This window comes from Panthera uncia, chromosome D4 (assembly GCF_023721935.1).
Source record: "Panthera uncia isolate 11264 chromosome D4, Puncia_PCG_1.0, whole genome shotgun sequence".
Lineage (NCBI taxonomy): Eukaryota > Metazoa > Chordata > Mammalia > Carnivora > Felidae > Panthera > Panthera uncia.
The window spans coordinates 78,617,863-78,645,197 of NC_064807.1; the positions used below are offsets into that span (position 1 = coordinate 78,617,863).

Consider the following 27,335-nt stretch of genomic DNA (forward strand, 5'->3'; position numbering starts at 1 on the left):
CTGTTCTGGAGGGCTTCCAGACTGTCTCCAGCGCCCATGTGTGACTCCCTAAGACTGCATGTCGGGAGGCAAGACCACTAGCCTCTGCCACTTTCTGTATGACAAAGGCAAGTCAGCCCTCCCTGGCAGGGCCTCAGTTTCCCCTTAAGGGAAGGGAGCTCCCGCAGGTAGTTGTCTGAAAGATTTACAAGGTATATCCAGCTCCAGGGACAAGTTAGGGGAGAGACAGAGACAGACAAGGGCCAGGACGGTCAGGGAAGGCTAGAGAATTTGGGTCCGGGAAGTAGGGTCTTTGGGCCAGGCAGACCCTTTTGGGAGTAGGGCAAAGAGGAGTGAGAAGGAGGCAGCTGCAGGGGAGGCTGGAGAGAGTGGTTTGGTTGGGGCCCAATGGTTGGAGCTTCAAATACCAAGGAAGGTTGTTTGGACTTGGGGAGCCGTGGAAAGTTCTTGAGCTGGGGAGTGAGTGACCTGGAGAAGTTTTTCAGCACAAGGCCATAGCAGGAGCTGGCAGCTCTCTTCTCCCAGCCTCAGTTGTGCGTCTCTCCAGGAGCGTCGGGACTCTTCTGCTGCCTTCCCAGAGCAGCTGTGAACTCTCGGCGGGAGGCAGACCTCACGGCCTCCGGCCTCCGTGGTGGCGTATTTGGGGGACGGTCTAGATCACAGGGGGCAGAATGTTGAGATTTGGCCAACCCTGCGAGATACGCGGGTGTTCATTACGCTCTCTCTACTTCCTGTGCGCTTGAGAGAGAAACACCACAATTGTAATTATATACAAATAATATGTGTATCCAACGGGACCATTTTTAAACTGTGAAGAATAGGCAATTTTTCTGCGTGAAAGGGATGTCTTTTCAAGCCAGCGAGGGCCAGGAGCTCGCCAGGCGCTGTTTGTGGATCCACGCTCCGCCCTGTGAGCTTGGGGCAGAAACGCGCCCTGCAGCGTCAGCCTCATTAGGACCCTAATTGAAGGTGACCGGTTTCGCCGCGCGGTGCCCGCCAGGCCGCCTTGCGTGCGTCCTGTCCGGTGTCCGGGAGCGCGCGCACGCGAGTGTGCACCGTCTACCCCCGCGGGCGAGCTGGTGCGCCCCGTGAGTCCTGAGGTCGGGCGACTGTTCTCAGGCGCGAGGGGCGCGGACGGTGACCCTCCTGGGGACCCGCCTGGGGTCCCGGGGCACTCCGGGCCGCCTCGCCCCGCCGACTCCAGGCCGGGATTTCTCCTGCACTGACTTTCCGGGCCGGTGCCAGCCCGGCCTCCCTCCCGGTCCCCGGCCCCCGCCGCGGGGCCGGCTGCTCGGAGAGGGCGGGGGCGGGAGGAGGAGTTTGAGCGACTTTGTGGGGCAGCCGTGGCCTCGGCGGCGACCGCACCAGCGCGCGGGAGAAGGCAGGGACGCCCGCCGGGCGGGCCGGAGCGCGCGATGGGGCCCGTGTGAGCGCGCCCAGGCCCGGCCCGGTGCCCGGCGGGCGGCAGCATGTCCGCGGGCGGCAGCGCCAGGAAGAGCACCGGGAGGCCCTCCTACTACTACCGGCTGCTGCGGCGGCCCCGGCTGCAGCGACAGAGGAGCCGCTCCCGCAGCCGGACCCGGCCCGCCAGGGGTAGGCGCCACCCCGACCCCTGACCCTTGGGTCCCCTCTACCGCCACTTCACCACCTGATGCCCGGAATGCCAGGGACCCCCGATCCTCCTTCAGTCTAGATAACGGGAACCCCCCCCGCGCCCTTTCTGGCTGCCCATTACTGTGTCCGCTTGATCCCCCTCCCCCCTCCCCCCCAGCTTCTCCCTCATCCGCCACCGTCCTGGGGAATCCGAAGATCCCGTCTCCCCTTGTGCCTGGGGCAGGGGAAGGGAAGACTGCCATCGGGGTTCTCTTTCTTCCCTTTCTCAGATTCCACCTCCTGCACCACTGTGCCTCAGTGTACCCAACAGCCTGGCAATGAAGTAATTTTGAGAGGGTCTTGGCTTTTCCTTACCTTTCCTTGAGAGCTTCAGCCTCTCAGCTTAGGGCCGGGCGCCCATCTCAGCGCCCCCACCCCCACAACTTCTGTCCCCAGGGCCTTAGGCTTCTCCCCCTCTTGGGTGGAGGGACAGGTGGTTGGACTTCAGAGGGTCCTGTCCCATGAGTTCTTGGCTCCAAAGGAGCTGGAGCTTTTGAATCTGCCTGGGACCCCTCGGAGTGGGTGGGCCCACCTCCTTTGAAAAGTTTCTCTCTTTCAAGTCAGGAGGCAGGACAGGGAGGAGGGGAAATGGGAACAGCATTTTCTTTTTTCCAGTAACAGGATCCTCAGTTGGGAGCGCATGTGATCCAGGAGGCTGCTTTTTGGGGGGGGGGGGGGGGGGAAGCACAACTTCCTTCCGAGGTTGGGCACCAGGTTGGGTGCAATGGAGTTTAGGGAGAGGACTCCCGGAAGGAGGAGGGCTTCAAAGGGGACTTGGTCAAGGGCGAGGGAGAGAGAGGGGGAGAAAGAGAGGGAGAGAGAGAGCACGCACGTGAGCGCAGGCGGTTGGTAGCACCCAGCAGGGACCTGGTTGGTAGCACCCAGCAGGGACCTGGGCCGAGTAGGTTATCTTGGGAAACGGGAAGGCTGAGTTTGATCAGGCCTGGGTTTGAGCAAATCTGTGCTTGGAATCCAGCAGACGTGAGGTCAGACCCCCACCCCGCTGGGTGCTGGTCGTGTGGCTTGAGCCCTGTAGTGTTGCCCCTGAACCTCAGTTTTACCATCAGCTTGAGGGCAAGTCAGGCAGTACGTGTTCATTTGCTTCCCCCCGCATGGAGAAGACTTTTCCCACAGTCGGGGCTGAACAACAACATACGCGGCTTCCTCAGGAAGTAGTGAGTTCCTGAAGTAGTGAGTTCCCCATGCGTGGATGGGTTCAAGCTGAGATTGAGAGTGTGCACAGGTGTGTGCTGGGAATTCGGTCCTCCAGGGCCTCTGAAGGCCTGTGACACACATCCCCTTGCCTTCCTTGAAGTGGCCTCTGGCTGCTCCACCCCCATCCAGGCTTAGCCTGAGAGACCAGAGATCTGGGTTCAAGCACTGAGACTTCGGGCCAGTCACTTCTCTTTTCTGAGCCTCAGTTTCTCAAGCTGTGAAGAGGGCTGGCAGGACTTGTAGGGCTCAGTGAGGAAATGGGTTTATGCCATGAGAAATGGGTGTGTACGAATGCCCCGTAATGCTCAGGCCACCCCAAGGCCTCCGCCCCTCCCCTCTCCTTGCAGATGCCCTGCATGACCTCCTCTGCACCTCAGTGCCCTTCTGTCCCTGACTGCAGAGGCACAGGGAGAAACAGAAGTCCCCCTCTGCTCAGCTGACTGGGCAGGAGGCCCTGTGTCCCGCGGTCAGCTGAGCCCCAGCTTCCGGGCCCCACCTGTGCAGCAGCCGCTGCTTTGTGTCCCAGCCTTGAAGGAGCTCAAAGCCTGCAGGGAGTGGGGTGGAGACTGTCATTGAACAGAAGTTCGATCTGGGAAAATCAGGGAGAGCTTCACAGAGGAAGTGACATTTGGACAGGGAGTCACAAGGTGGATAGCATTTCCCTCGGTAGAGGGGGTGGTTGAGTCAGATGTGTGCTCAAACCCCAGTTGGGCACAAAACTTTGGCCGGTTACCCCTCTAAGCCTCAGGGGCCCTGTCTGGTAAACAGGTGTAGTGACAGAAGGGTCATTTAAGAATGAGAGCAAGTGCACTGAAAGCTAGAAGCCTGTGCTGCCTGCAACTTGGGCCTCAGTTGGCGTTCTTACTCTGGCCAGAGAAACAGCCTGTGCACGACGACAGGGAGAAGGAAAATGCCTTGGGTGTCGTGGACAGAATTTGTCCCGGGGGAGGGGAAGGACCCGGGAGGGGAGCAGTAGTCTGGGCCAGAGAAAGGGCCTTGCGTGATGGGGAGTCATGGATGGGCATGAGAACTGGCTGGCAGGGTGAGAGGTGGAGGCTGGAGGCCCCTGGCCACCGAAAGCAGCCACGGACCTCCTTCCACTAGATCCCCAGGTCCTTGCCTCTGCCCCCAGGGCTGGCCCTCCTCCTGAGGCCAGCGCCCAAATTTAGGTGGTAAGTCATGTGGGGGGAGCCACCCGGTGGCCTTGAGCCAGTCCCTTCTGACCTCAGAAGGACCATGGGGGCTTGGTCCCATAGTGGTGACATCAGGGCCCGGCGGGGTGGTCTCCAGCGCCCCAGCCCCGAACCCGTCGCTCCACACCCATTCTGGCCTCTGCCACTAGCGAGAAAGGACAATGACTGAGAACTCAGGGGGTGTGTTTGTTCAGAGACAGAGAAGTGCAGGAAAGCGTTGCTGGAGGCCGGGATCTGCAGCTGGCCGGGGCTCTGAAAGGGGTGTGGCCAGGTTGCCACCTCTGGGGGAGCCCCCTGCGCACAGCTCCCACTGCCCCCTGGAGTCGTGGCGGGGGCCTCACTGTGGACTTGAGAGCAGGCCTTTGTCCTTGGCAGGGCTGCAAGCGAGGGACAGTGTCTGCAGCACGCCCTGCCCCCAGCTTGGAGCAAAGGGGGGCACTAAGCAGAGCTCTTCCTTCTCTGGGCCCTGATTGCCCCATCTGAGGAATAGGCAGAGTGAGACCTGCAGTTGACAATGGCCAGAGGCAGGGTGGAAAGAGTGACTTTGGGATAGTAAGGGTCATCTGGCCATTTCACACTGTGCTCTGTGACCCTGAGTCCACTCGAAGGCTAGCTATGGCTCTTGGATATGAGAGGGTCCTGTCCCCGGTAGAGTGTCATCAGCCAGGGTGCCTTCCCACTTACCTTCCCCAAGGTCAAGGAAAGTGTTGTCCGTCTGTTTGACTTATCTGTCCCCCCAGGGCCGCTGGGGTGAAATGCAAGCTTTCCTCTCTCTCTGGATAAAGTATGGCCCATTTACCCAACTAGCAAACATGTCTTGAGCACCTACTACGTGCTGGGCTCCAGCCTGGGCACTGGGCGGCACATGGGGATGAATGGCACGTGCTCCCAGCCCTCACCAAGCCGCCAGATGGTTGAGGAGGCTGGCTTGCTGAGGTGCCCTGGGGCACAGAGCCCTTTGAGGGTACAGAGCCGTGGTTAGTGGGAAACAGGCTCTGTTCCCAGCTCGGCAACAAGCTGGTTGTGTGACTCTGGGGACCTCCCGCGGCCTCAGTTACCCCCTCTGTCAAGCAGGGCTAACCCTGCGCCTGCTGCCTGACATGTCGGGAGACCTGACCTCATGAGAAGTTTTGATTCTTCTCTTCATGTTGTTGTCTGAGTTTTTCCAGGGGTCCGGCCACGTGCCCGACCCTGCCTGGGCGCTAGGGACTTGGTGGATGGTTTCTCCTGAGATGGTCAGGCCCTCCTCCACGTCCATGCATAGCCCCTTTGCATGGCCTTATCTCTTGGCTGCTGTGTGGTCCCTCTCCCCTTTCCCCGGACCCCTTTCCTTTCCGGGTGTGCTGGAGTCTGTCTGAGGGGCCTCTGGAGGGGCTTTGAGCATACTTGGAGAAATGCGGGCAAGAGGGCCTCGCAGTGGTGCCCAGGAGGGCTGAGGCTGACCTCCTAAGGAGATATGGCAGCTGAGTGATCCAACCCGGGGGGGTCCAGATGAGGACACTGAGGCACAGAAGCACCTTCATAGAACCAGGGTGGGGCAGGGTACTGGTTTGACACAGCCACTCCCCGGTTGGGAGCGATGGCTAGGGAAGCGGCTGTGTGCCACCACAGGGAAGGGCGGGGGCTGGAACCACTCCATAGGGACCCTGGCCTCACTGAGACCTGCCGAGGTGCCCCGCGGGCTGGCAAGCTGGCTCTGAGCGTGGGGTCTGGTTGTGTCTTTTGTCCCCTCACCCCCGCCATCTTGGCCCCCCCCAAGGCTCCGAGTCCCAACTCTCTGCCCCAAATGCAACCTCTGTCATTGTACAAGTATCCTTTCCTGCCTCATTTCTTCATTTGTACCTGCTGAGACACAATCCCTCTTGCGGGGCTTGGCCCCAGCTTCTCCAGGCCCTCCTCACCCTTACACACCCCAGGAGCTGGGATGCTCACTCCCGTTCATGGCATGTAATAAAGTTAAAATGGTTTTTGTTTGTTGCGTGCTTTCTCAGTGCCCAGCAGTGAGCCTAATTTTGTGCTTGCCTTATCTCATTTAACGTTCACAACAACCCTGTGAGACGGATCCTGGCATTATCCTCATGTTATGGGGGAGGAGACTGCAACGCCAAGACTGGGGAGCCTTGTCCGGCATCACACGGCTCAGAAATGGTGGAGCCCAGCTCTGCAAGACTCCAGCTCCTGAGCTTACAGATGCAGCACCTCGCTATTCTGTGGGCAGGCAGATCTTTCTGAGGTCAGGCCTTGGCTTGGATAAGGCCTCCTCCTCCTATCCGATTTGCACAGTGACTCTACTAAGTGTTCTCGGCCATCGTCTCCCCAGCTCCTGGCCCTAACTCAGGAGGGAGGCAGGGGAATGATTCTGTTGGCGTCTGTTAGGGGTCAGGCTTCCTGGTGGGCTCTTCCGCCCGCCTGCCTGGGACCGCTCAGGTGATGCCCTGGGCCCAGTCTCACCCCCCGCCCCCACCCCTGTATCCTTACTCGTGTTCTGCCAACCGTGCGCTTTCCCTGGGAAGGCTACAGGTCGAACAGCCCCAGCCCTGTTTCTTCACCACATCGCTTTGTGCTAAGCGGTCAGGGTCCCCTTGGGTGAGGTCCCTGAAGACGGGCAGACAGCCTGAGGCCCACTCTGCAGAGCTGTTCATGTCCTTGAGGGAGGCCAGAGGTCCCAGGTCCCAGTGAATCTGCTGGAATGTCAGCCTCTTGGCCCATCTTTATCACCTTTAATAAGAAGGAAGATAATGGCTGAACTTGTGCCGGGCCCTGGGCCAAAAGCTGTGTCTGATCATCTTATATTTCTTTTGACTCCCCCATCCTCCTAGGGGGCAGGGGGCCTTATCGTCACTTCCCTTTGCCCGGTGGGGACACTGAGTTGCCATGTGAAGTAAGTGGCTGTAAGAGGCAAGGTGTGAAAGGCGGCTGCTGGACTCCAAAGCCCACTCACACTTAGAACCGTGCCCAGGAACCCAGCGCTTCCCCTTTTCACGCTCTCTCGTGCTCAGTGGGGTCAGCTTCGCGGCTGTGTCTCTCCTTACTGAAACCTGGTGGTATGGGGGGCCGGAGCCTGCTTTGCTCAGCTGCTGATGGAGGTGGGAGGGCTCGTGGCATCTCCAGCACCAGGGGGCTAACTGTTCCCTTTGACAGCTGGGGAAACCGAGGCCCGAAGAGCCAAGGGCGCGTGCTCAAGTTTATGCAAAGAAGTTAACGAGAGATCCGGCTCTGGAATTCTGACCCTTGCGCTCTATTTCTGCGCTGGCTTTGTTTGTGGCTTTTCCTCAGGTTAGCACAGAAAGGGAAACTGAGGCAGCTGGGCTCCTCGTTGGGTCTTCTTGGGGGAGGGGATGGGGGTTGAACTCCCGTGTAACTCGACGCAAACACGCTCACATCCTGGACCACATACATGTTTTGCGTAGAAGTGACATGAAGCCTTTGGACTGTTTTTAAAAGAAAAGCCAACGACTGTGATACTTCCCCTGCACCTTCCTCTTGAGGCCACTTGGTTTAAATGTCAGGAAAGGGAGAGTATTTCCTGGTCAGGAACATTCAGAGCTCACCGGGAGCTGAAGTTTTGTTTTCTGTTGATTGGGAATTTGGGCAGTCTGTGCCCAGCTCCCCACCGTTACTGGGAAGGTTGTATTTGACAGTAGCTGGGAGGAGGGATTTGAGAATGAGCCTGCGAGATGCCACGCAGAGTGGCAGGGTGGTTATTTTTAGCCATCCCGATCCAGCAGAGGCATTTGAGCGTTTGTTCAATATTTAATTATCCATCTGAAATTGGCCCACGTGGCCTTGAGTTTGGAAGCGGCTCTCTGTGCTGTGATTTCCTCTGACTGCATAAATAAGGAAGCGAGGGGAATCTCAATAGCCCTCCAAATAATGATAGTGAAAGAAAAAAAAAAAGAAAAGACCAGTAGCCTTGATACTCAGAAAAGACTGGCTCACTTCTGCAGTCTAGACAGACCCACCTGTGCGTTAGCAGAAAAGACGAGTCTGCCGAGGACGCCCATCTCGCCCTTGGAAATGTAGCCGCGCTTGGTCTATCCATCCCAGACTCCACAGCTGCCGGGGTTTTATTCGGGATGGGCTTTCCCTCCTTTGCCAGTTTCCTGTGTTGACTTTGACAGCTGCTGGGTGCCCAAGAGGTGGTTTGGGGATTTTGCTTTTAGAAGTCTTGTTAGCTTTTATTTCCCTCCTCTCTTCTCCCTGACAGACAGGAGAGCACTTTCGGCATCTAGGCCATGTTCTTTCTTTTTTCTTGGCCCTTGGAGGTGATGAGTTGACATGGCTGTGAAATGAAAAAGGCAGAGCACAGGGAGGATGGGGAGGAAGATGTGGGGCTGGGAGAGGCTCCGTCCCCTCCCCTGAGCGCCTGGCAGAAGAGGAGGGAGCGGATGAGGGAGCGGAGGGGAGAGGGAAGGGAGGGGCCAGAGGAGCCCAGCAACCAGAGATGGGAGATGGGGCTCCTTCTGGGTGTCCCTCTTGGAGTGGGAGGTTTGTAGACATTGGAAACCAATAAATTGGTTAGGGATAGTCTGAGGAAAAAATCGTTTCTTACCCGTTTATACTTCTTTTCTGGGGACTGAGTTTGGCTTAGGAGTGTGGCCAGGGTGGGAGTCCTCACTGCATGTCATAAATGCTGTGTGACCTCAGACAAGTCACTAAATGTCTCTGGGCCCAGAAGCACTTGTAGCAAACAAAGAGTATTATTATAGGGTGGGTGAATTGTCATGATCTGTTCATCCAAAGCCTGAGGGGTTAATTGCACCTTTATTAGGGCTGATCTAGAAATAAAATGTGATGTCTGTGGAGATCGGAACCATCCAGATGGTTCCTTGGCATCCCTTCCCCCAGAGGCTGCTACAAGTGTCACTTGTACTTGTTCAGAGCAACAGAGCTTTAGTGAGCCACCTACTGTTTGCAAACCCTCATGGAGGATACAGCCAGTCCCCACCCTCAGGAAGCCGAGCCTGGGAGAAGGTATCCTATAATCAGGTTAGCAGATGATGTGACTGGAAGGATAGACAGGTCCTTGAATGGTGAGCCAAGAGGCTGCAACTCCCCCTAGCAAGCCACAGGGAATCAAGGGAAAGATTTTGAAAATAATGGTAATTGTAACGCTGACTTGCATGGTGCCAGGGGCTCTGCTAAGTCCTTTTTTGCATCATTTCATTGAATCCTCATTCTCTCAGTTTCTCTGATCTACTCCATTTTGCAGATGAGAAAACTGAGGCTGTGATTGGGTAAGTTACCTACTCAGTATTACCCAGCTGCTGAGTAGCAGAGTCAGAATGTTTAACCCTCACTATACGTCCCAGAGCTGTGGTTTAGGAGCGTGAGTTTTAGTAACCAGCGCTCGAGATTGGTGTGGGTCAGGGAGAAGGTGGCGGCAGAGTGCCCATCATTGAACGTAGGTGGCCATGTTGGCTGTCCAGAAGCAGGAGACAGTGGGTCTGAGCTGGGAGAGGGACAGAAGGACCAGACCCATTTGGGGGAGTGTGGGAGGAGGTGTCCTTAAAGACTTGGGTGTGAAGCAGGGTTGGGAGGCCGGGCAGGGAGGTCATTCACGCTTCCTTTAGAATCCAGAGGGAGGCCAGTGGGTGTGGGGTTCAGGGAGGCAGAGGGCCGGTGGAGAGAAGCTGACAAGGTTGGAGGAGGTGGTACAGGGAATGCCATCCCCATCTGAGGACCAGTACTGGGCACACGGCCACATTTGCTCCCTGACCGACAGCAAAAGAAGTGTAAGTCCAGTGCGATGAGTTTCCCAAGACATCCATTTCCACGTAATCCATTTGAGTCACGTTTCTTTATTCTGAGATGGTGGGTTTTGGACTCTTTTTGGGGTTCGAACATGCCTTTTATGAGAGGCGAGATGGTGACAATGTTTTTAAATGTTTTATTTTTGAAAGAGTGCAAGTGGGGAGGGGCCGAGAGAGGGGGACAGAGGATCCAAAGAGGGCTCCGTGCTGACAGCAGTGAGCCCGATGTGGGGCTTGAACTCACAAACCGAGAGATCGTGACCTGAGCCGAAGTTGGAGGCTCAACCGACTGAGCCACCCAGGCACCCCAAGATGGTGATAGTTGTTTGACCATTGTATTTGGCAAGACCAGCAGTCAGAGGCCCTATTGCTGCCTGTTCCCACATGATGCTATGGCGTTGTTTTTACTCATGAAAATTGAACTGGGTCGTGAAATTCCAAATCGGTAGGAGCCTGGCACTCAGGAGAGCAAGAAAGTAGTGGGATAAGTCCTTCGGAAAGACCTAGGTGAGTTTAGAGCACTTGGGGCGGGGTGGGAGCCGGCAGAGCTGTGGGCTCGACTGGCAAGCCTACTCTGGCTCTTGATGCTTGGGCAGAGGGCCGGGAGTGGTGTGCCAAGCTGGACCATTGGAGAAGTTGGGTGGGAGCTGAGGTCCAAGAGAAACTTGAGTTTCCCGAACTATCTCTGCGGTCACAGATCCACTGGTGTCTACGCACCTGATTGGAGTTGCAGGTTTAACAGCAAGCAGGTTGGGGCACGAGGCCCTCCTGCAGCGGCTCTCCTGGGGTGGCGCCCTGAGCTCCAGAGGACCTAGGCTGTGGCCCCCAGTCCCACCCACACAGACAGCGCTGGGGCTGGGGACCTGGGAAGCCCCTCCCGGGGACGTTATGGAGGCAGCTCCTGGGTTACCGACGGTCCCCAGGGGAGACCACCAGTTAGGGCTAAACCCCTCTATCTCCTCTTTTAAAACAAAAATTTTTTTTAATGTTTTTATTTATTTTTGAGACAGAGAGAGACAGAGCATGAGCAGGGGAGGGGCATACAGAGAGAGGGAGACACGGAATCCGCAGCAGGCTCCAGGCTCTGAGCTGTCAGCACAGAACCCGACACGGGGCTCGAACCCACAAACCGTGAGATCATGACCTGAGCCCAAGTCAGACCCTTAATTGACTGAGCCACCCAGGCACCCCTGTGGCTGTTTTCGTGTTACTTTGGCAGAGTTGAGTCGTTGAGAGATGCCTAAAATATTTGCTCTCTGATGCTTTATGGGAAAAATTTGCTGACCCGTGGGGTGTGGCTAAAGTGCCCTGTCCTCTCCCCAGGGATAATCAACCTCCCGAAGGCAGTGTGTGTCCGGCCCACCTGCGCTTTTATGCTTTTACTGGGTAGGCAAACCCTTCCAAAGGTGTAATATGGCACGATTTTAAAGAACGGATGTGGAGAACCTGCGCCCAGGCGGAGGCGAGCAAACATGTGTCTGCACCCTGGGAGCTCCTTACGTTCCCAGCACACAACACACGGCCCCGCTCTGCCTGCCCCGGGACAGGCCCTGAGGCTCCAGACCAACGAGCTGCGGGGGAAACACAGCAATAGAAACGGAGGAGGTGACCCTGTAGACCAAAGTTCCTAGAGATCCTTAGAAAGCAAAGGAGGAGAGAGATTCGGGGACCAGAGAAGCCTTTAGGCTATGAGTCCTTGGAGTGACCAGGAACTCCGGAGCTTTCTGGAAGGCTGGGAAGTCCTTGAAAGTGAGGCACACGTTAGGATGAGGAGTAGGAGGCATACACTGTCAAAGGCAATTGTTAAGAGGCTCGAGTCGAGGGTCCTAAAGAAGAGCTGGTGACAGTGTCTACAGATGCGGAGAAGTTTGCAGGACTTATCCCGGACTGTCCATGAGGCCGGCCAGGGGCCAGGGGGCAGACCCCACACTGTGCTTTTGGAGAGGCCCCTTCGTGAGGTCCCGGGATGTTAACTGAGAGGAACGCTGTTTCCTTGGCTCTTCCCTCCACCTCCTGAGTACCAGCAGCCTTTCCCCTCCACATCCCCTCTAGGGGAGCTGCTGTGCCCTCCCCCAAATGCTCTGGGCGGGGATGGGTACCCTGGACATGCCCCTCTCCCAGCAGACCCACCCCCAGCAAAGTCGCCTGACTTTGAACCAAAGTCCTGAACTTAAAGACAACTTGAACTCTGATCCCAGTTCCACTGGAGAGACAAGAGACTGTTAATAGTTCCATGGTCTCAAGACTCCTTCCCTTCCCCACGCCCACCATCATGGAAACAAAATGTGATACGCAGTGAGGCCTCCCTCTTCTCTTTCTGCCTTGTGGCTGGGCTGTGATGGGACCTGGAAACGTAGAGAGAGACCAAGGGCAGGGAGGAAACTCAGCTTCCTGGCTGATTTGGGACCCGTTGTCCTGTCACTCATCTGTGCATGGAGGCTCATTTCCCATCATGGTGCAAAACCCTTAGGTTCAAAGATTATGGGGCTGAATCCCGCCTTCTGCATTCCTAGCCCTGTGGTCAGGGTTCTGAACCTGTTTCTTCCTGTGGCACAGTCGCCGTCCCCACATCTGTTTCTCCCCATTTCCTAGTGGGCCAGTTTTTATCACTACAGGTATCCAGTTCTGGTGCTAGCTATTGAAAAAACTATCCTTCACAACATCAATTTACTTTTGCATTTTTTTTCCAAAAATCAATTGACCATATACGTGTTGTAGAGTTTCCACAGGCTCTTCTGTTCCATTGATCTATGTCCTTATGCTAATACCACGAGGTCTTGATTGCTTTAGCTGTATTTCAAGACTCTAAAGTATGTCTGGAAAAGCAAGCAATGTAAGTCTCCCAACCCGTTTCTTCTTATTCTAGATTGTTTGGCCATGCTAGGTCCTTTGCTTTGCCATCTGAATTTAAAATTGAGCTTGTCAGCGTCTTCAGAAAGGCTGCGAGGATTTTAATTGGGATCTCATTGAATCTATAGATCAGTTTGGGAGAAATGCCGTCTCAACAACACTGAGTGTTCCCAATCCACAAAATGGTGTATCTCTCCATTTATTTGGGTCTTTTAAAAAAAGCCTCCCAGGACTATATTTTTAGTTATTAGTCTTGTACTTCTTTTATTAAATTTACTCCTAAGTATTTTTGATGGTCTTTGTTAATTACCCTGAAGGATGGAGATGTTAGCCTACTTGCAAACTAGCAGCTTAGCCTGGTAGTTTCACGGGTACTGGCAGAAGATACGAGCCCCGTGGGTCAGAGACAAAGGACTCTGGGCATAGCAGGTAGCGTGAGCTTCATGTTTACATTGGTCCCCTTTTCCCCCAAGTTCCTAGGGCAGTCACAGATGGTCTGTTCCAGAACATAAAATGATCGCTCTGTTGTTTTTCCAAATTATAGCGTCATGTCCCTTACAGGATCTCGGGGGTCAGCTGTTCCTCAGGCTAAAAATTATACAAAGAACTGAAGTTCAGTTTGCTTTAGCATCAAACCATTAAATTAGAAACTTGGAGATAATTTAAAATTTGAATTCCGAGTTGTCATGTACTGAAAGGTAAAGAGAGTTTTAAAGTTATATGTAAAAAAAATCAGTATATACACACTTAAAGCTTTATGCCCATTTTAATTTGTCAGAAAAAATAAAGGCTGTTATATCTATAGCCATGTTCTAATTTAATAGTATGGTTTTTAAACAAAAGTGTAAAACAGTAAGTCCTGAGGTTGAATTTTGGGGAAAAAATAAATAGCTTATATTTTCTGAATGGAATGAAAGATAGGATAAATTTAATAACACATCTGAATATTTTAGGTTTAAATAATCATGGTTCCCTCTGGAGTGCTATCATTAGAACTTATATGCCCTAGAGGAAGGATGATTGATGTAAATAGTATCTATACTGAGGATAAATACACAGGGTGCTGAAAAGATGAAATGTTCTCCAGGCACAGATGTGAAAACATCTCTAAGTTATACTGCGGAATAGCCAGCAATGGTACCCTACCCTCTTGTGGTTTCCAGGTATATGTGGTTATCATGTATGTCCTTTGATAACAAGTACATCGTGGAGAAAGACACAAATTTACATCATATAGGGTGATGAAGATTTCTAGAAGGAAACTTGTCTCCTTTCTTTAAAGCAGCTGTCCCTTTGGAGAACGAGAGACGAGACACCTGGAGTGTCCCCTGTCTTAAATCGGCCAGTGATCTGACAGTGCTATCCCTCTATCTTTACTTTAGTGTAATTAGAGTAAGTCGTGCTTTTATCAGTGGCTGTATTGGTTTCTTGTTGCTACTGTAACAATGACCATAAATTCAGTCTCTTAACACAACACAGATTTATTATCATACGGTTCTGGAGGTCAGAAGTCTGAAACCAGTGTCCCTGGGCTAGAATCAAGGTGGTGGCCAGGACACTCTTCCCCCTGGAGGCTCTCGGGCAGAGTCAGTCTCCTTGCCTTTTCCAGCTTCTAGAAACTTCCGGCTGGAAGTCTTTAACCCACCCCCCTCCCACCCCCCGCCTCCCAACCTCTGCTTCCTTTACTACAGCGCCAGCTCTGCCTTCTCTGACCTTCCTATCTTCCTCTTGTTGGGATAACTTTGGATCCAGGAGGTAATCCAAGGTAAATTGCCCATCTCAGGATCCTTGACTGAATCACATCTGCTGAGTCCCTTTTACCACACGCGTGACATATTCACAGATTCTAGGGATCAAGATGTGGGTTCTTAGGGGCCCATTATTCTGCCTACCGCAGGTGGGTAAGGTTTAGTAACCTCTAAGGAACACCTGTCCTTCTCCCAAAGACAGACGACCAAAGGCTGAACTGGAAAAAGTGTGCAGGAGGAGGCCCTCTTTATTCAGCTGTTAGAAGCAGATAATAATAAAGGACGGATTTCTTCATTAACACACACAAAGATGGACACAGAGGCATCTAGTTGGACTGCTGTGTCTGGGAAGTTCTAACAACATGAAGATTCCATGGCCTGTTGCCATGGTGATTTTACCTTTGGCTCTTCCTGCTGCTTACCTGGCCACTCCCGCAGTGGAGGGCGGGGAGGAGGGTGGGGACCAGTCTTTTGGCACTCCGGGATGGGGAGCTATGTGCCCTTGGCCACCGGTTTGTTCCTAAGTCTGCTTTTTGGACTTTCCTGATCCACTTTGTGTAACTGGTCATTTGGGCTGCCGAGACTGATTTGTTTCGTTTTCTGATTTTGTTTTGCTCTTCCTTTCCTGTGTGTTCAGGCGGCACAATTCGTACTGAATCATTCTACCACCTATGTGTATTTTTAATTTTACTGTTAGTTTTTGGAAGTCTAAATTATTCCTCGTTCAGTAAATGGTACAGTCATCTGCTCCTACCATAGCCCATCCCATTCTTCAAAGGCAACCTCTGATGATAATGTTTTGATAAACACACATACAAAGGGAAGGTAAAACATCGTATCAGTTTAATCACATAGACAGCAAATGAACTTCAGCCTACATCGTCTAGGGTAAGCCTCAGCAGTGATTTTTATATATCTGTGCCTCTTACCTCTACACCACTGGCGACTCTCTCTACTTAGGTGACACCGGATACCAATATATTTCTGCAGTTCATTTCTTGGGTTGGAAAATCTCAATTATTTACACACAGCTATGATCCCATGTATTCCAAACAGGCTATGCATTAGCTTCCCATTTTGAAATTATCACAGCTATATAGGCAGTTGCAAAAAGAGTACAGAGCGGTTTCCATGCCCCCTACACCTGCTTTCCCCTGATAGTTACATCCCACATGACTAACCTACAATATCCTTCAACATCAATGCCCTCCAGCCAGAAACCCACTGAGAGCACACCTCTAGTTAGACAAGTTGGATTTATTTTTTGTTGTGGCAGCGAGGGACAACATATACCACCGGGAACCACAGGGCGTCTCAGTCCGAATATGGTAGAAAAACACCTGCTACAGGATTTGGGCTTTGATTGGGTGCTTTTGGGGAAGTCTGAGGAAGTGGGGTCCACTCTAGCTTGGCTGCTGCCAGAAAGCGGGGCGCTTCCATGATAGGTTATCTCAAAATTTATCTTTGGGGGGAGGAGGTAAGCATGACGATAATAAAGCTGTCATTGTTAAAGCAGCAGCGGTCTGTCATTATAGCCAACGTGGGAGGGTGTTTGCTGTTTTGCGGGTGGTACAGTGACCCAGCTTTTGTCAGTTGCTTAGACAAAATTATGAAGTGGCCTTGTTTTGTCTCACTTTATCATGGTAACCTCGTCTCAGACTAGTACCCTATAAGATTGTTTATGTCCAGAAGGAGAATAACATGATGTAGCTGTGCATGTCAGGTCGGCTTCTGGATGTCAGGGGCTGTTTTCATCTACTCTTTTCTCTCCCCTTCTGAAACTTGGGACCGTGTATGTATAATTCTGTGCCATTTTTAGCACATGTATCCACATTCATGTAACCACCACCACAATCAAGACACAAGACTATTCTGGCACCACAAAGATCTCTGGTGATGCCCCTTTATAGCTACACCCACCTGCCCACCCCCTACCATTCCCAACCCCGGGCAACTACTATTCAACTGTCCATCTCTAGAACTTTGCCACTTTAAGAATGCCACATAAATGGAATCAGACACTACGTGGCCTTTTGATATTGGCTTCTGCGCCCCCCCCCCCCCCCCCCCGGAGCATAATGCCCTTGAGATCCACCGAAGTTGTGGAAATCTATTAGTGCATTCTTTTTTCATTGTTGTGTAATATTTCACAGCATGTGTGTTTGTTTCTTATTGTGCGACAACAGATTAAAATTTAGCGCTTAGGGTTGATGGGGGGTGGGAGGGAGGGGAGGGTGGGTGATAGGTATTGAGGAGGGCACCTTTTGGGATGAGCACTGGGTGTTGTATGGAAACCAATCTGACAATAAATTTCATATATTGAAAAAAAAATTTAGCGCTTAGGGGTGCCTGGCTGGCTCAGTCAGGAGAGCACATGACTCTTGATCTCTGGATGGTGAGTTTGAGTCCTATGTTGGGTGTACAGATTACTAACAACAACAACAACAACAACAACAACAACAACAAAAACCTTAAAAAAAATTAGCAGCTTAGGGGCGCCTGGGTGGCTCAGTGGGTTGAGCGTCTGACTTCAGCTCAGGTCATGATCTCACACTCTGTGAGTTCGAGCCCCATGTCAGGCTCTGTGCTGACAGCTGAGAGCCTGGAGCCTGCTTCCGATTCTGTGTCTCCCTCTCTCTCTGATCCTCCCCCATTCATGCCCTGTCTCCCTCTGTCTCAAAAATAAAAAATAAATAAATAAAAATAAACACTAGAAAAAAATTAGCTTAAATACAGATCTGTCATCCTAGAGTTGTGTAGGTCACAAGTCTACTGTGGGTCCCACGGGATTAAAATTGAGATGTTAGCAGGTTGGGTTCCTTTGGAAAAATCCATTTCATTGGCTGAATTCAGCTCCATGTAGTTGTAGGACCGAGGTCCCGTTTTCTTACTGGCTGTCAACAGAGGAGGGTTCCCAGCTTTTCTTGGCTTGTGATCCCCTTCTGCCATCGTTCCTCTCGTGCTCAGAACGTCCCCTGCCTCTTTCATCATTACATCTCTCTGACTCATCTTCCTGCCTTCCTCTTCCACGGTTAAGACTGTTTCCCTCTGGATGCTGCAGGATAAACTCCCGTCTCCTTAACCTCAATCATGTCTGCAAAGTCCCCATGTAAGGTAACATATTCTCAGGTTCTGGGAATTAGGAAGAAAAGTGGACTTCTTTGGGGGGGGCCGATATTCAGCCTCCTACATAGTGGATGGACCACAGTTTAACCATTCACCTACTGAAGGGTGTTTTGTTGTTTCGGTTTTTGGCTATTACAAATGTTAGGAACATTCTTGTAAAAAAAAAGGGGGGGGGGAGCATGTAAGCGGATTGCATTGCTTCCTTTGGCAACGTACTTTTTTTCACTCGACGTCATATTTCTGGTGTGCTTCCTGTTGATCTCACACAACCGGATCCTTTGTAGTGCCATTGTGTGCCATGTGAACGGAGCCCCCGGAGACATACCCTCTTCCTTGCTGTATAGTATTCCTCCAAATGATTGCCCCAGGGTGTGGTGCTCCATTCCCCTCTCGGTGGACGTTTAGGCTGCTCCCAACATTTTTCTACTACAAAGCAGTGCTGCAGGGGACATCTTCGTGCAGACGTCCATGTGCAAGGATGAAGCATCGTTCAAGACTGGACATGTAGGGGGGAGTCTGGTCCTAGGGCGCATGCGTGTGTCGGTTTCCATTAGCTCTAGCCTAATTGTTCTCCAAACCCTTCCCACTCCACCGGCAGTGACGAAGGAGCCTTCCCCATCCCTGTCAACACTGGGGTCACTGTTCTTTTTTTAATGTTTGTCTATCTGAAAGGTGAGAAATGGCATCTGGTAGTTTTAATTTGCATTTTCCTAGTCACTGTTTGCAGCACATATGCACACACCCCTGTCTCTCCTCTCCTTTTTCTGTACTCGTGCTGAATTCTTTTCTCCTGATGTGAGTATTAGAGGTTGCTGCCTCTACCTGTTTTTGGGCATTAAGATCTGGGCAGTACAACCCGACAACTGAAATTTGGTGTCTTGTCTGAAATTACAGGATGTTCCTCAGGCCTCCATGTTTCCATGGGAACAAGTAACAGTCATCCTTCATGATTAGGTGGTATCCATGGCAACCAAGCCGGCAGCATTTGAATGAAACTGATTTTATTTTATTTTATTATTATTATTATTATTATTATTATTTTGCAAACACATGAAGGTTAAAATGCATGCAGCCTGGCACTTCTGGTAAAATGGAGACTTTTTTTTCTTTTCCTCGTGGAAAGGGCATCTGGGGTCAGCTCGGCCGGTGGCCCAGTTTTGCAGGTTGGGAGCCCCGAGGTCATGTGGAGGTCACAGAGAGAGTGTGAGCTGAAAGGAGACTCCTGGGCCAGTGCTCCAAAGGTCTAGGGATGCCACCTTCACGCTGCACAGTGTTAGGTCACTTAACGTCTCCGGGATTCTGTTTGGCACTAGGTGTCTTGCTTAGACCTCTGAGGACGTGAGGCCAGTGTCTGCGTCCCCAGATTAAAAAAAAAAGTCCTGCTAAATCAAAGGACATAGGCCTCTGTGTGTTTGTCGAGGACTCAGACTGATCCCTTGCAGGCAGAATTAGGATGGGGGAAGGTGATCAACTTTCCATAAAGAAAGATTTGGGTTTTTGTCTTTGCTTTTGTTCTGGTGGTGGAGAATAGAGATAGTCACAGCCCTGACCCCCTCCTGACTCACTGGATTGATGATAAATCATGGACTCAGAGACGGAAGGGGGTTTGCCTGGAGTCACACAGCAGAGGCCAGGTGGAATCCTGTCTCCCGGTACCAGTCTTGCACCCCTCCCCACCCCCCACGCTCCAGCCACCCTCTGCCTTCTCTGAGGTCCTCAGTGTGGGTTGCTGGGGAACAGTTTAAGGGGCTTGAGTACATACTCTTACTTCCTGCCTGGGGGAAATTTAGAGGAAGTCATTTTTGCCTCGCAGAACCTCAGTTTCCTCATCTGGAAGGTGGAGCTCACCATAGCTGTCCAAGGTGTCATGTGGGGATTCTATTTGAATGGCTCCAGAACTTGGGGGTGATATTACCCCAAGTAGGTGAAAAAAGTTGGTTCTCAGAAGGGAAGGGGCAAAAAAAAAATCTCACTCTTTTTTTTTTATTTAAAAAAAGTTTGTTTTTACATTTATTTATTTTTGAGAAACAGAGTGAGACATAGGGTAAGCAGGGGAGGGGCAGAGAGAGAAGGAGACACAGAATCCAAAGCAGTCTCCAGGCCCCAAGCAAGCAGTCAGCACAGAGCCTGATGCGGGGCTCGAACCCACGAACCGTGAGATCATGACCTGAGCCAAAGTCAGACGCTCAACTGACTGAGCCACCCACGAACCCCAAAATTTCACTCTTTTTACTTTCTGTACAGTACATAAAGATAGCTACTGTATATGGTATTAGAGTTTTATGGCGGGGGGGAATCTAGAAAAAAAATGCTTAAAAAGACCTCTTAGGGGAAATGATAAGGCATAAAAGGTAAAGAAATGCTGGTTCAGAATTCCGTAATCCACAAGCTTCTTGTTAGTGTTTCAAGCCTCTGGCAAGCTTGGGAAAGCCCTTTGGGGTGTCAGATGGGGAGAGAGCCTGGCCTGGCCCAGACCCTGCCCCTGAAGACCCATGACAGGACACAGCTTCCTTCCTGGCCTTGTTTCCCCACCCCTCTGTAAAGGAGTTGCCTCCGCTCCACAAGCGGGGGCCGGGTCTTAAGCAGCTAGGGGAGCCAGACTGGTCTTAAGCAGTCAGGGTCCAGCAGGAAGCAGATGGCACTTAACGCTAGGATGATTTGAGGTGTGGGCGGGTGTGGGGAACCGTGAAGAGGAGTGTGGGACCCCAGAGCCAGTGACAACCGGGGATGATCTACCAAGGCTGAGGGAGGGGAGGTGTGTGGGCGCTCAGGGGACAGGGTCCTCTTGATAGGAGCTGGGACCATCAGTGGAAGGAGGCAGCCAGTGTGGGCGACTCTTCCCCCCCCCCCCTCGTCCGATCTCCTGCCAGGGCCCCCCACCACTGGCCTAACCTCATGGAAACTGGGGAGTCCAGAAGCTCAGCTGGTGGGGTCTACACAGGTCAGCCCCCTGGAGCAGAAGGCAGGGTGGAAAAGAGTGGAGGATGGAACTGGGGCCAGTGGAAGCTGCCTGCAGAGGTAGGAAGGTCCCTTGTCACTTTCCTCTGGAGGGCAGGGCCCTGCCCTGAGCATGCAGGGGAGGCTGAAAAGTGAGAAGACCCGGCTGTTTTGTGCAGGGGGGAGGGGACTCCTATCCCTTCCTGCAGGCTCCTCCTGCGTTTCTACCTTCTCACATGGGTGGGGTGTGGCCAGGGCTTCTGAATTGAAGTCTAAGGCTATTTTGGGAGCACCTGAGAGAGAGTCTGTGCTATAGTCCTATTGAGTTAGAGGCTGGCTAATGGACAAGTTCCTTTCCTCTGCTGTCAGCTTCCTCATCTGTACCATGGGTGGTTGGATCAAGTAACCCCAAAGGCCCCTGGCTAAGACCCAGTAGGCCAAGAGGCAGTGTTTTGCACAGGGGATATCAGGTTTTGTCTCAGAGGAGAGGCAGCCTTGCTGGGTTCCTCTTGCCCTACCTGGTGGCTCCATGTATGTCTTGCCTGGAGCCATGATGGCCCACATGCCCAGGAAGGGCAGTGGAGGGATGTGTGTGTGTGTGTGTGTGTGTGTGTGTGTGTGTGTTGGGGAAGGGAGGCGAAGTTCCTGAGGGGCTTCTGGACGCTGAGCACAGTGCCTCATACATAGGTAGGACACAATGGTTATGGTGGACACCCAGGTGGAGGTGATGGGGGGGTGGGGGGAGAGGTGTAGGTAGACTGAGGAGCCCAAGAAGAGATTTCCTAGGGAAACCTCCAGAACGAGTGGTGTCTCCTAGAGTGTGACTAGCAGGGACTGCGGAGGAGGAGGGAAGAAGGTTCTCAGCAGGAAACACCACAAGGGAGGCAGAGAGGCCCTGGGAGATCGCAGCCACTGGGCTGGGGAGATGCTGAGTAGTGGAAGCTTTTCTGGAAGAGGTGGCCGAGGGCTGGCTAGTGCACAACTGGACCTGGTATCAGCCCCTGCCTGGTAGTCAGCTACGCCTGAACCCCTCCCCGTGGTGGCCCACTTCCCCCAGGCCCAGGGTGGCATTGCCTGCCTGGTCGTTGGCCAGGGCTCAGTACTGGAGCCTATCCTGGGGGGCGTGGTGACGGGCTCCACTCTGTCCTTCCACACTTCTGAAGACCTCTGTCCAATCTGGCTACATGGAGGGAAAGGACCGGAAAATGTAGACATTGCCGTTCTGCCTTCTGGGACAGCTTGCTTCTCGTCATCTGTTCTGTAGATGTGCACACGTCCACCCGTCCTCGAATGCATGTGTCCCTGCGGATGAGTCTGCGTGGGTACTCGTTGGAGTGTCTGCATAGATGTGGACGTGAGTGTGTGGCTGGGCATGCGTCCCTGTGTGTGCACATGCACCGGGGAAGTGTCTGCCCCCCGTCCTTTTTCTTCCTTGCGAGCCAACAGGACTTTCCTGAGCAGCCCCCATGTGCCAGGCTCCACACAGGATACTGGAGATGAGATGAAGCCAGCTTGGGCACGGGCGGTAGGAGTTCCATAGCCAAGCAGAGAGACAGACAGACAGACAGACAGACAGGCAGACATGTACTGTGTGCGAAGTGAGATCATCGGTAGGAGGCTTGGCCTGGCTGCTGCTAGAGGAGCCAGAAGGGGGCTGAGAGCTGGGGGCAGAGGGATTACCAGGGGTCTCCTCATGGGCCTGTGGGATGGGATGGACCGGATTCCTCTGTGGGGGACCACAGCTGGAGCACAGGCAGAGAGATAGCCAGTGCCGAGCACGGCGTGGGGGAGCCAGCCAGGAAAGTGGCCAGGTCGCACTGACCTGAGAGGTTTTGAACAGGCAGGCTCAGGTCATGGCTGTGAGTTGTAAGTAAGCTGTCACCGTTTAAAAATCAAAACACTTCGTATTTTGAAAAGCTCGGGTTTCCAGCTTCTCTTGAACTGTGGGAAGCCGTGGCTACCCTGGGCCCCCCCATGGCTACACTGAAATAACCAGCTGGGTGCTACCCTTGATCCTGAAACCTACCAGCCTTTGCACTCCCATCGAGTTTAAGGCCTCTAGAAAAGAAGGTCTGAATTGGAAGCCAGAGATCACAGATTCTCATGTTTGAAGGGACTACTTGTATACCTCCAGGAACAGGAAGCTTTATTATGTCACAAGATATATGACTCGAAGTGAAGATTTAGAGAGAGCTTTTTTTAAAACACATTGGAATATACACAACTATATATATATATATATATATATATATATATACACATACATATATACATATATATACACACACACACATATATTATATATATATACTTATATAAATTACATATATATATATATATATATATAAAATGAAGTTTGCCATTTTAATCATTTTTAAGGGTACACTTTAATGGCATTAAATACATTTACAGTGCGGTGTGACCATCACTGCTACCCGTCTCTCGCTCTTTGCCATCACTCCAAACAGAAACTCTTATCATTAAGCAATACCTCCCCATTCCGCCTGCCTCCAGCCCCTAGGTTACCTCCAACCTACCTTCCATCTCTATGAGTTTGCCGATTGCAGGTGTTTCATGTAAGTGGACTCGTACAACATTTTGTGTCTGGCTTTGGTAGCTCAGCATGTTTTCAAGGTTCGTCCACACTGCAGCGTGTGTGAGAACTTTTGTTCGTTTTTATGACGGAATAGCATTCCATCGTATGGATGTACCACCCTGTATGTATGAACGGTCGTCCATTCACCTGTGGATGGACACTTGGGCTGTGTCTACCTCTTGGCTATTATGAATGACGCTGCTGCTGTGCACATTTGCATACAAGTCTGTGTATGTCCCTGTTTTCAACTCTTGGGGGTATATACCCGGGAGAAAAATTGCTGCATCGTGGGGTAATTCTGTCTTTCACTTTCTGGGGGAACAGCCGAACTGTTTTCCACAGTGGCTGTACTCTTTTAGGGGGACCAGTTGCCTGTCGTCCTGGGCAGGATGGGGAATGACAGGAGGGCCTGACCGAGTGGCCTCGATCGTCTGTCCTCACCCTCTCTCTCCCTCTGTTGACAGAGTCGCCCCAGGAAAGGCCGGGCTCCCGGCGCAGTCTGCCCGGCAGCCTCTCAGAGAAGAACCCCAGCATGGAGCCCTCGGCCACCACGCCGTTCCGGGTCACGGTAACTATCTCTGCGTCACCATCGCCACCTGGCCTGGGGTGCCACTCTGCGACCCCGCGGGCCCCCTTCCTGGAACCTCACGGACCGGGAGAGCATCCAGCCTCCCTTGTTCTAGGTATCCGATCACTCAGCTGCTCCCCTCTCTGTGGCTCAGCCTGGGGGCCACACGGGGGTCCCGTCCTGTGAGGGAGGGGGCAGACGGAGGACAGACAGCCCCGCAGCCACGGGGCCCAGAGCAAGCTGGCCGGGGAAGCGAGAGTCTAGCGCGAGCGAGGCCAGATAAACACACCCTCACGTGTGCACATGCACACCACGCTTCCGCGACTCTTAAGATGCACGATTTTAATTTTTGCGTTTTAATATCTCTCACGTTGCAGTCTGTGGCGTGTCATAATTTAATCGCTGTGTTTTTTCTTTCTTGGAGACCCATAAAATAATGCTGCATCTTAAAACTGATGAGGCCTTAGAATTGACAAAGCACAGCATATATACTTCAGCTATTGATTTCAGTGGCCTCATTAGCATACACCTTTTTATGACTAACCCGAACAGCTTTACAGAGACAGAACGCGGTGACCCTTATCATCTGACTCTCTGTGTCCCGCTGTGTCCTCGCCGAGCACGCACACTATTGTATGTTCCCATGCGCCCCTCTGTCCAGTGCTCTGTCGGCCACTGGAGGCACAGAGAAGTACAGACAGGGAGAAAACAGAACACGCCGTCTCTTCCCCTGGGAGCTCATGGTCTATAGAGGAGACGGGTGGATGTTTGATCGATACTTCATCCATTCCTTCATCCAGCAGTGTTTATGGCAAGCCAGCTGTGTGCCAGGCACCATTATTGGGACTGGGGCTGAGTGGGAGGAGGTGGCCAAGAGAGGACCTGGTAGACATTCTCATGCTCGAGCTACGTGCTGTGAAGAAAAGCAGGCTGCTGTGATAGAGGACAACAGGAGGGCTTCCTTGAGGTGGTGTGGTCGAGAGGTGATATTTGCGCCGAGGCCCAAGGGATGAGGCGCCAGCCCTATGGGGAGCAGGGGAAAGAGGGTTTTGGGTGGATGGAACAGAGAGGGCACGGGCCTGGCTGTCACCATGCGGTGTGATTTTGGGGCTCCAGATGAGCTAGGAGTAACTAGCTGTTCCCTATGCATTAGAAAGGGTATCCCCCTGGAGGCTGACTTTATGAGCTGGGTCTTAAAGGCACAGTGAAAGAGGGAGTTCCAAGTAGGGGGAACAGCAGCTGCAAAGGCATAGAGGCGCACTAGAAACTGATGTGTTTGTGAAACGGTGAAATGCGTGGTGGGACTGGAGTTGAGGGGTATGGAGGACTGGGTAGGCAGCTGAGCAGCTGGGCTGAGTCTGGGGCCGATGGAGCTTCAAAAGCCAGGCTAAGCGGGGTGGGGCTTTCCATGGGGCAACTGATTCTCCCGCCTGTCTGTGTGTCATAAGAATGCTTGCAAAACAGATTCTTAGGTTCCCTCAAGATTTCAGTGCAGTGGGTCAGGGGCAGGACCTGGGTATCTGCATTTAAAAAGCTCCCCCAAGAGGTGGGTGTGAGCCTCAGGCTCTGAATTGGCCTTGGGCAGCAGGAGGAAAGGGAAGCCTGTGCCAGAGTGGATTCAGGGTCACTCCCCTGGGTGTGGTGGGGGCCCCTGGAAGACCATCTCTAGCCTGCAGGGAGGGCAAAGACGCTGACACCTGGGTGACCCTGACTCCAATCAGTCAACTGGAGCTGAGGCCAAGTCCTGCCTTCCCCCGGGCCCTAGGGGCCACAGCCTCTGGGGCTGAGCCTTCAGGGGCCTTAGGGAACAAAGACTAATAATAACGTAGCCACCTGCACTATGCTTCCGGTCCTACGTAGATGATCTTTTTTAATCCTCAAGACAGCCCTGAAGCTGAAACTTTGATCACCCCATTTCACAGATGAGAAAACTGAGGCTCAGAGAGGGGAAGTCACTCAGCTAAGCTCCAAGCGCCACTAAACGGTGGAGCCAAGGTTGAGACCAGCCTCTCTGACGTCAGGGCACAAGTGTGCACTCCCGGCCGTGAGCAGGGGAGCCGTTGCCCCCGTGCCCTCTTGGAACCTCCCAGTGTTTCTCCTTGCCTGTTCCCCTTCCTTTTGCTGCTCTGATAGAGGTATCATCACACCCTGAAGTTGCTGTCACTGCGGCTCTTTAACTGCCGGGTAGGTTTGGCGTCCTTCTTGTAGTGACGTCTTCGCCCCATTAACCGTGTGTGGGTCAGAGCCAGCCCCGGGCTTCTGGACCCCCAGGCACTGGGACGCAGTCCCGCCTGCACGAGCTGGGTCCGCAAGGTGGAAAGCGTGTTCACTTGTCACTTTACCCACTTCTCACAGCAACCTGGAGGGGAGGGACCATTCGTGTCTCCATTTCACAGATGAGGGAGCTGAGGCTGAGAGACATGAAATCATTTGCTCGGTGTCACACAGCTCCAGAATGATGGATGCCAGGACCGTTGGACATTCACGTTTTGTGTCCTTCCCTGGACACCTTGGCCCTTTTCTGTGTGGAGCAGTTCAGGGTGTGAGTGTCTATACTGGGCTGTGCTTGGACCTCACGGGTGCTAGAGAGCTCAGAGATAGGGATCTGGGTTCAAATCCTGGCTCTTCCGTGACCTGTGTGACCTCATTAGTCACTCAGCCTCTCTGAGCCTCCGGTCTGTATCAGTAACGTGTGGAATGTCCACCCTTCCTTGAAGGACTGTGGTGGACCTTCGTGAGTCCTGGCACGTCGAGGCCCACGTCTGACCCAGGGTGGACACTCAATACTGAATATCCGCCATTATCCTTGGAATCGTATTTCCCTTTTTGGCTTTGGAACAGTAGAGATCTGGGGAGGGTCAGGGTGGAGAGCCAAGGACAGGGCGTTTGGTGGGAGGGAGCCGGGCTTGGGTGTTGGGGACGGACGCTTGTAGGACCAGAAGCACACCCTCTTCTCCTGCCCAGCTTGCACTTCCTCACATGTGCTGCCATAGGCCGCATCCTCACGTGCTTGGCTGACTGCTGCTGTGTGTACCCTCCCCCTCCCCCGCCGAGGGAACCCAGGCAACATGGTTTTGCCCCGGGGGAGGCAGGAGACACAGTACAGGATATACCTGAATAACTGGTGTCTTCGCTGCCGTTTGAAACTCGGGGGACAGGATGTCACCCCCTCTCACAGAAACGCCCTTGTGCAACCATGGAGTTTAATGGAGAATCAACATGTTGTGTTCGTTCGGATTCATTCTGTCTGCCTCCCCCATGAAGACTAAAGCCTGGGAGAGGCTGGACTTGTCCAAGGTCACCACTCAGCTGGGAGCACTTCTGGGTCCCGGCTGTTTGTACCCATACGTGGCCCCAACCTTTTGTGATTTGGCCTGGGACTGCAGCCACCCCACAGGGCATCAGGGGCTGGGCACAAGTCCCACCTCTGTTTCTTGGAGATCATGTGACCCTGGGGGACCCTCAGTTTACCCTTCTCTAAAATGAGGAGTATGGACTTTGTAAGGCAACATGTGGTTTGGGCATAAAGTGGGCGCTTAAAGATTTCAATGCAGTAACGAAAAGAATGAGCTAAAAGTCAGCAGACTCAGGGCTGAGCCTCATATCAGCTTTGTGACCTGGGCAAGACACAGAACCTTTGCCCATCTGGTATGACTTCCTTCTATCTACAGGTGGAGTTGGGGGTGGGGAGTGGAC

At 52.8% G+C, this 27,335-nt stretch overlaps 1 protein-coding gene across 1 annotated transcript; it reads left to right on the forward strand.

Annotated features, from left to right (window-relative positions):
- The first annotated feature begins 1,321 nt into the window (after positions 1-1,321).
- LOC125927329 (disabled homolog 2-interacting protein-like) lies at positions 1,322-24,833 on the forward strand. The gene is made up of 2 exons (XM_049637586.1): positions 1,322-1,593; positions 23,536-24,833. Exons 1-2 carry the CDS (start codon positions 1,470-1,472, stop codon positions 23,823-23,825), a joined length of 414 nt encoding a protein of 137 aa, XP_049493543.1. The 5' UTR covers positions 1,322-1,469; the 3' UTR covers positions 23,826-24,833.
- The last annotated feature ends 2,502 nt before the right edge of the window (positions 24,834-27,335 follow it).

Coding starts and splice junctions, on each gene's coding strand:
- LOC125927329 (XM_049637586.1), top strand. CDS start 1,470: ATGTCCGCGGGCGGCAGCGCCAGGAAGAGCACCGGGAGGCCCTCCTAC. Junction 1,594..23,535: donor CCGGACCCGGCCCGCCAGGG/GTAGGCGCCACC, acceptor CTCTGTTGACAG/AGTCGCCCCAGGAAAGGCCG.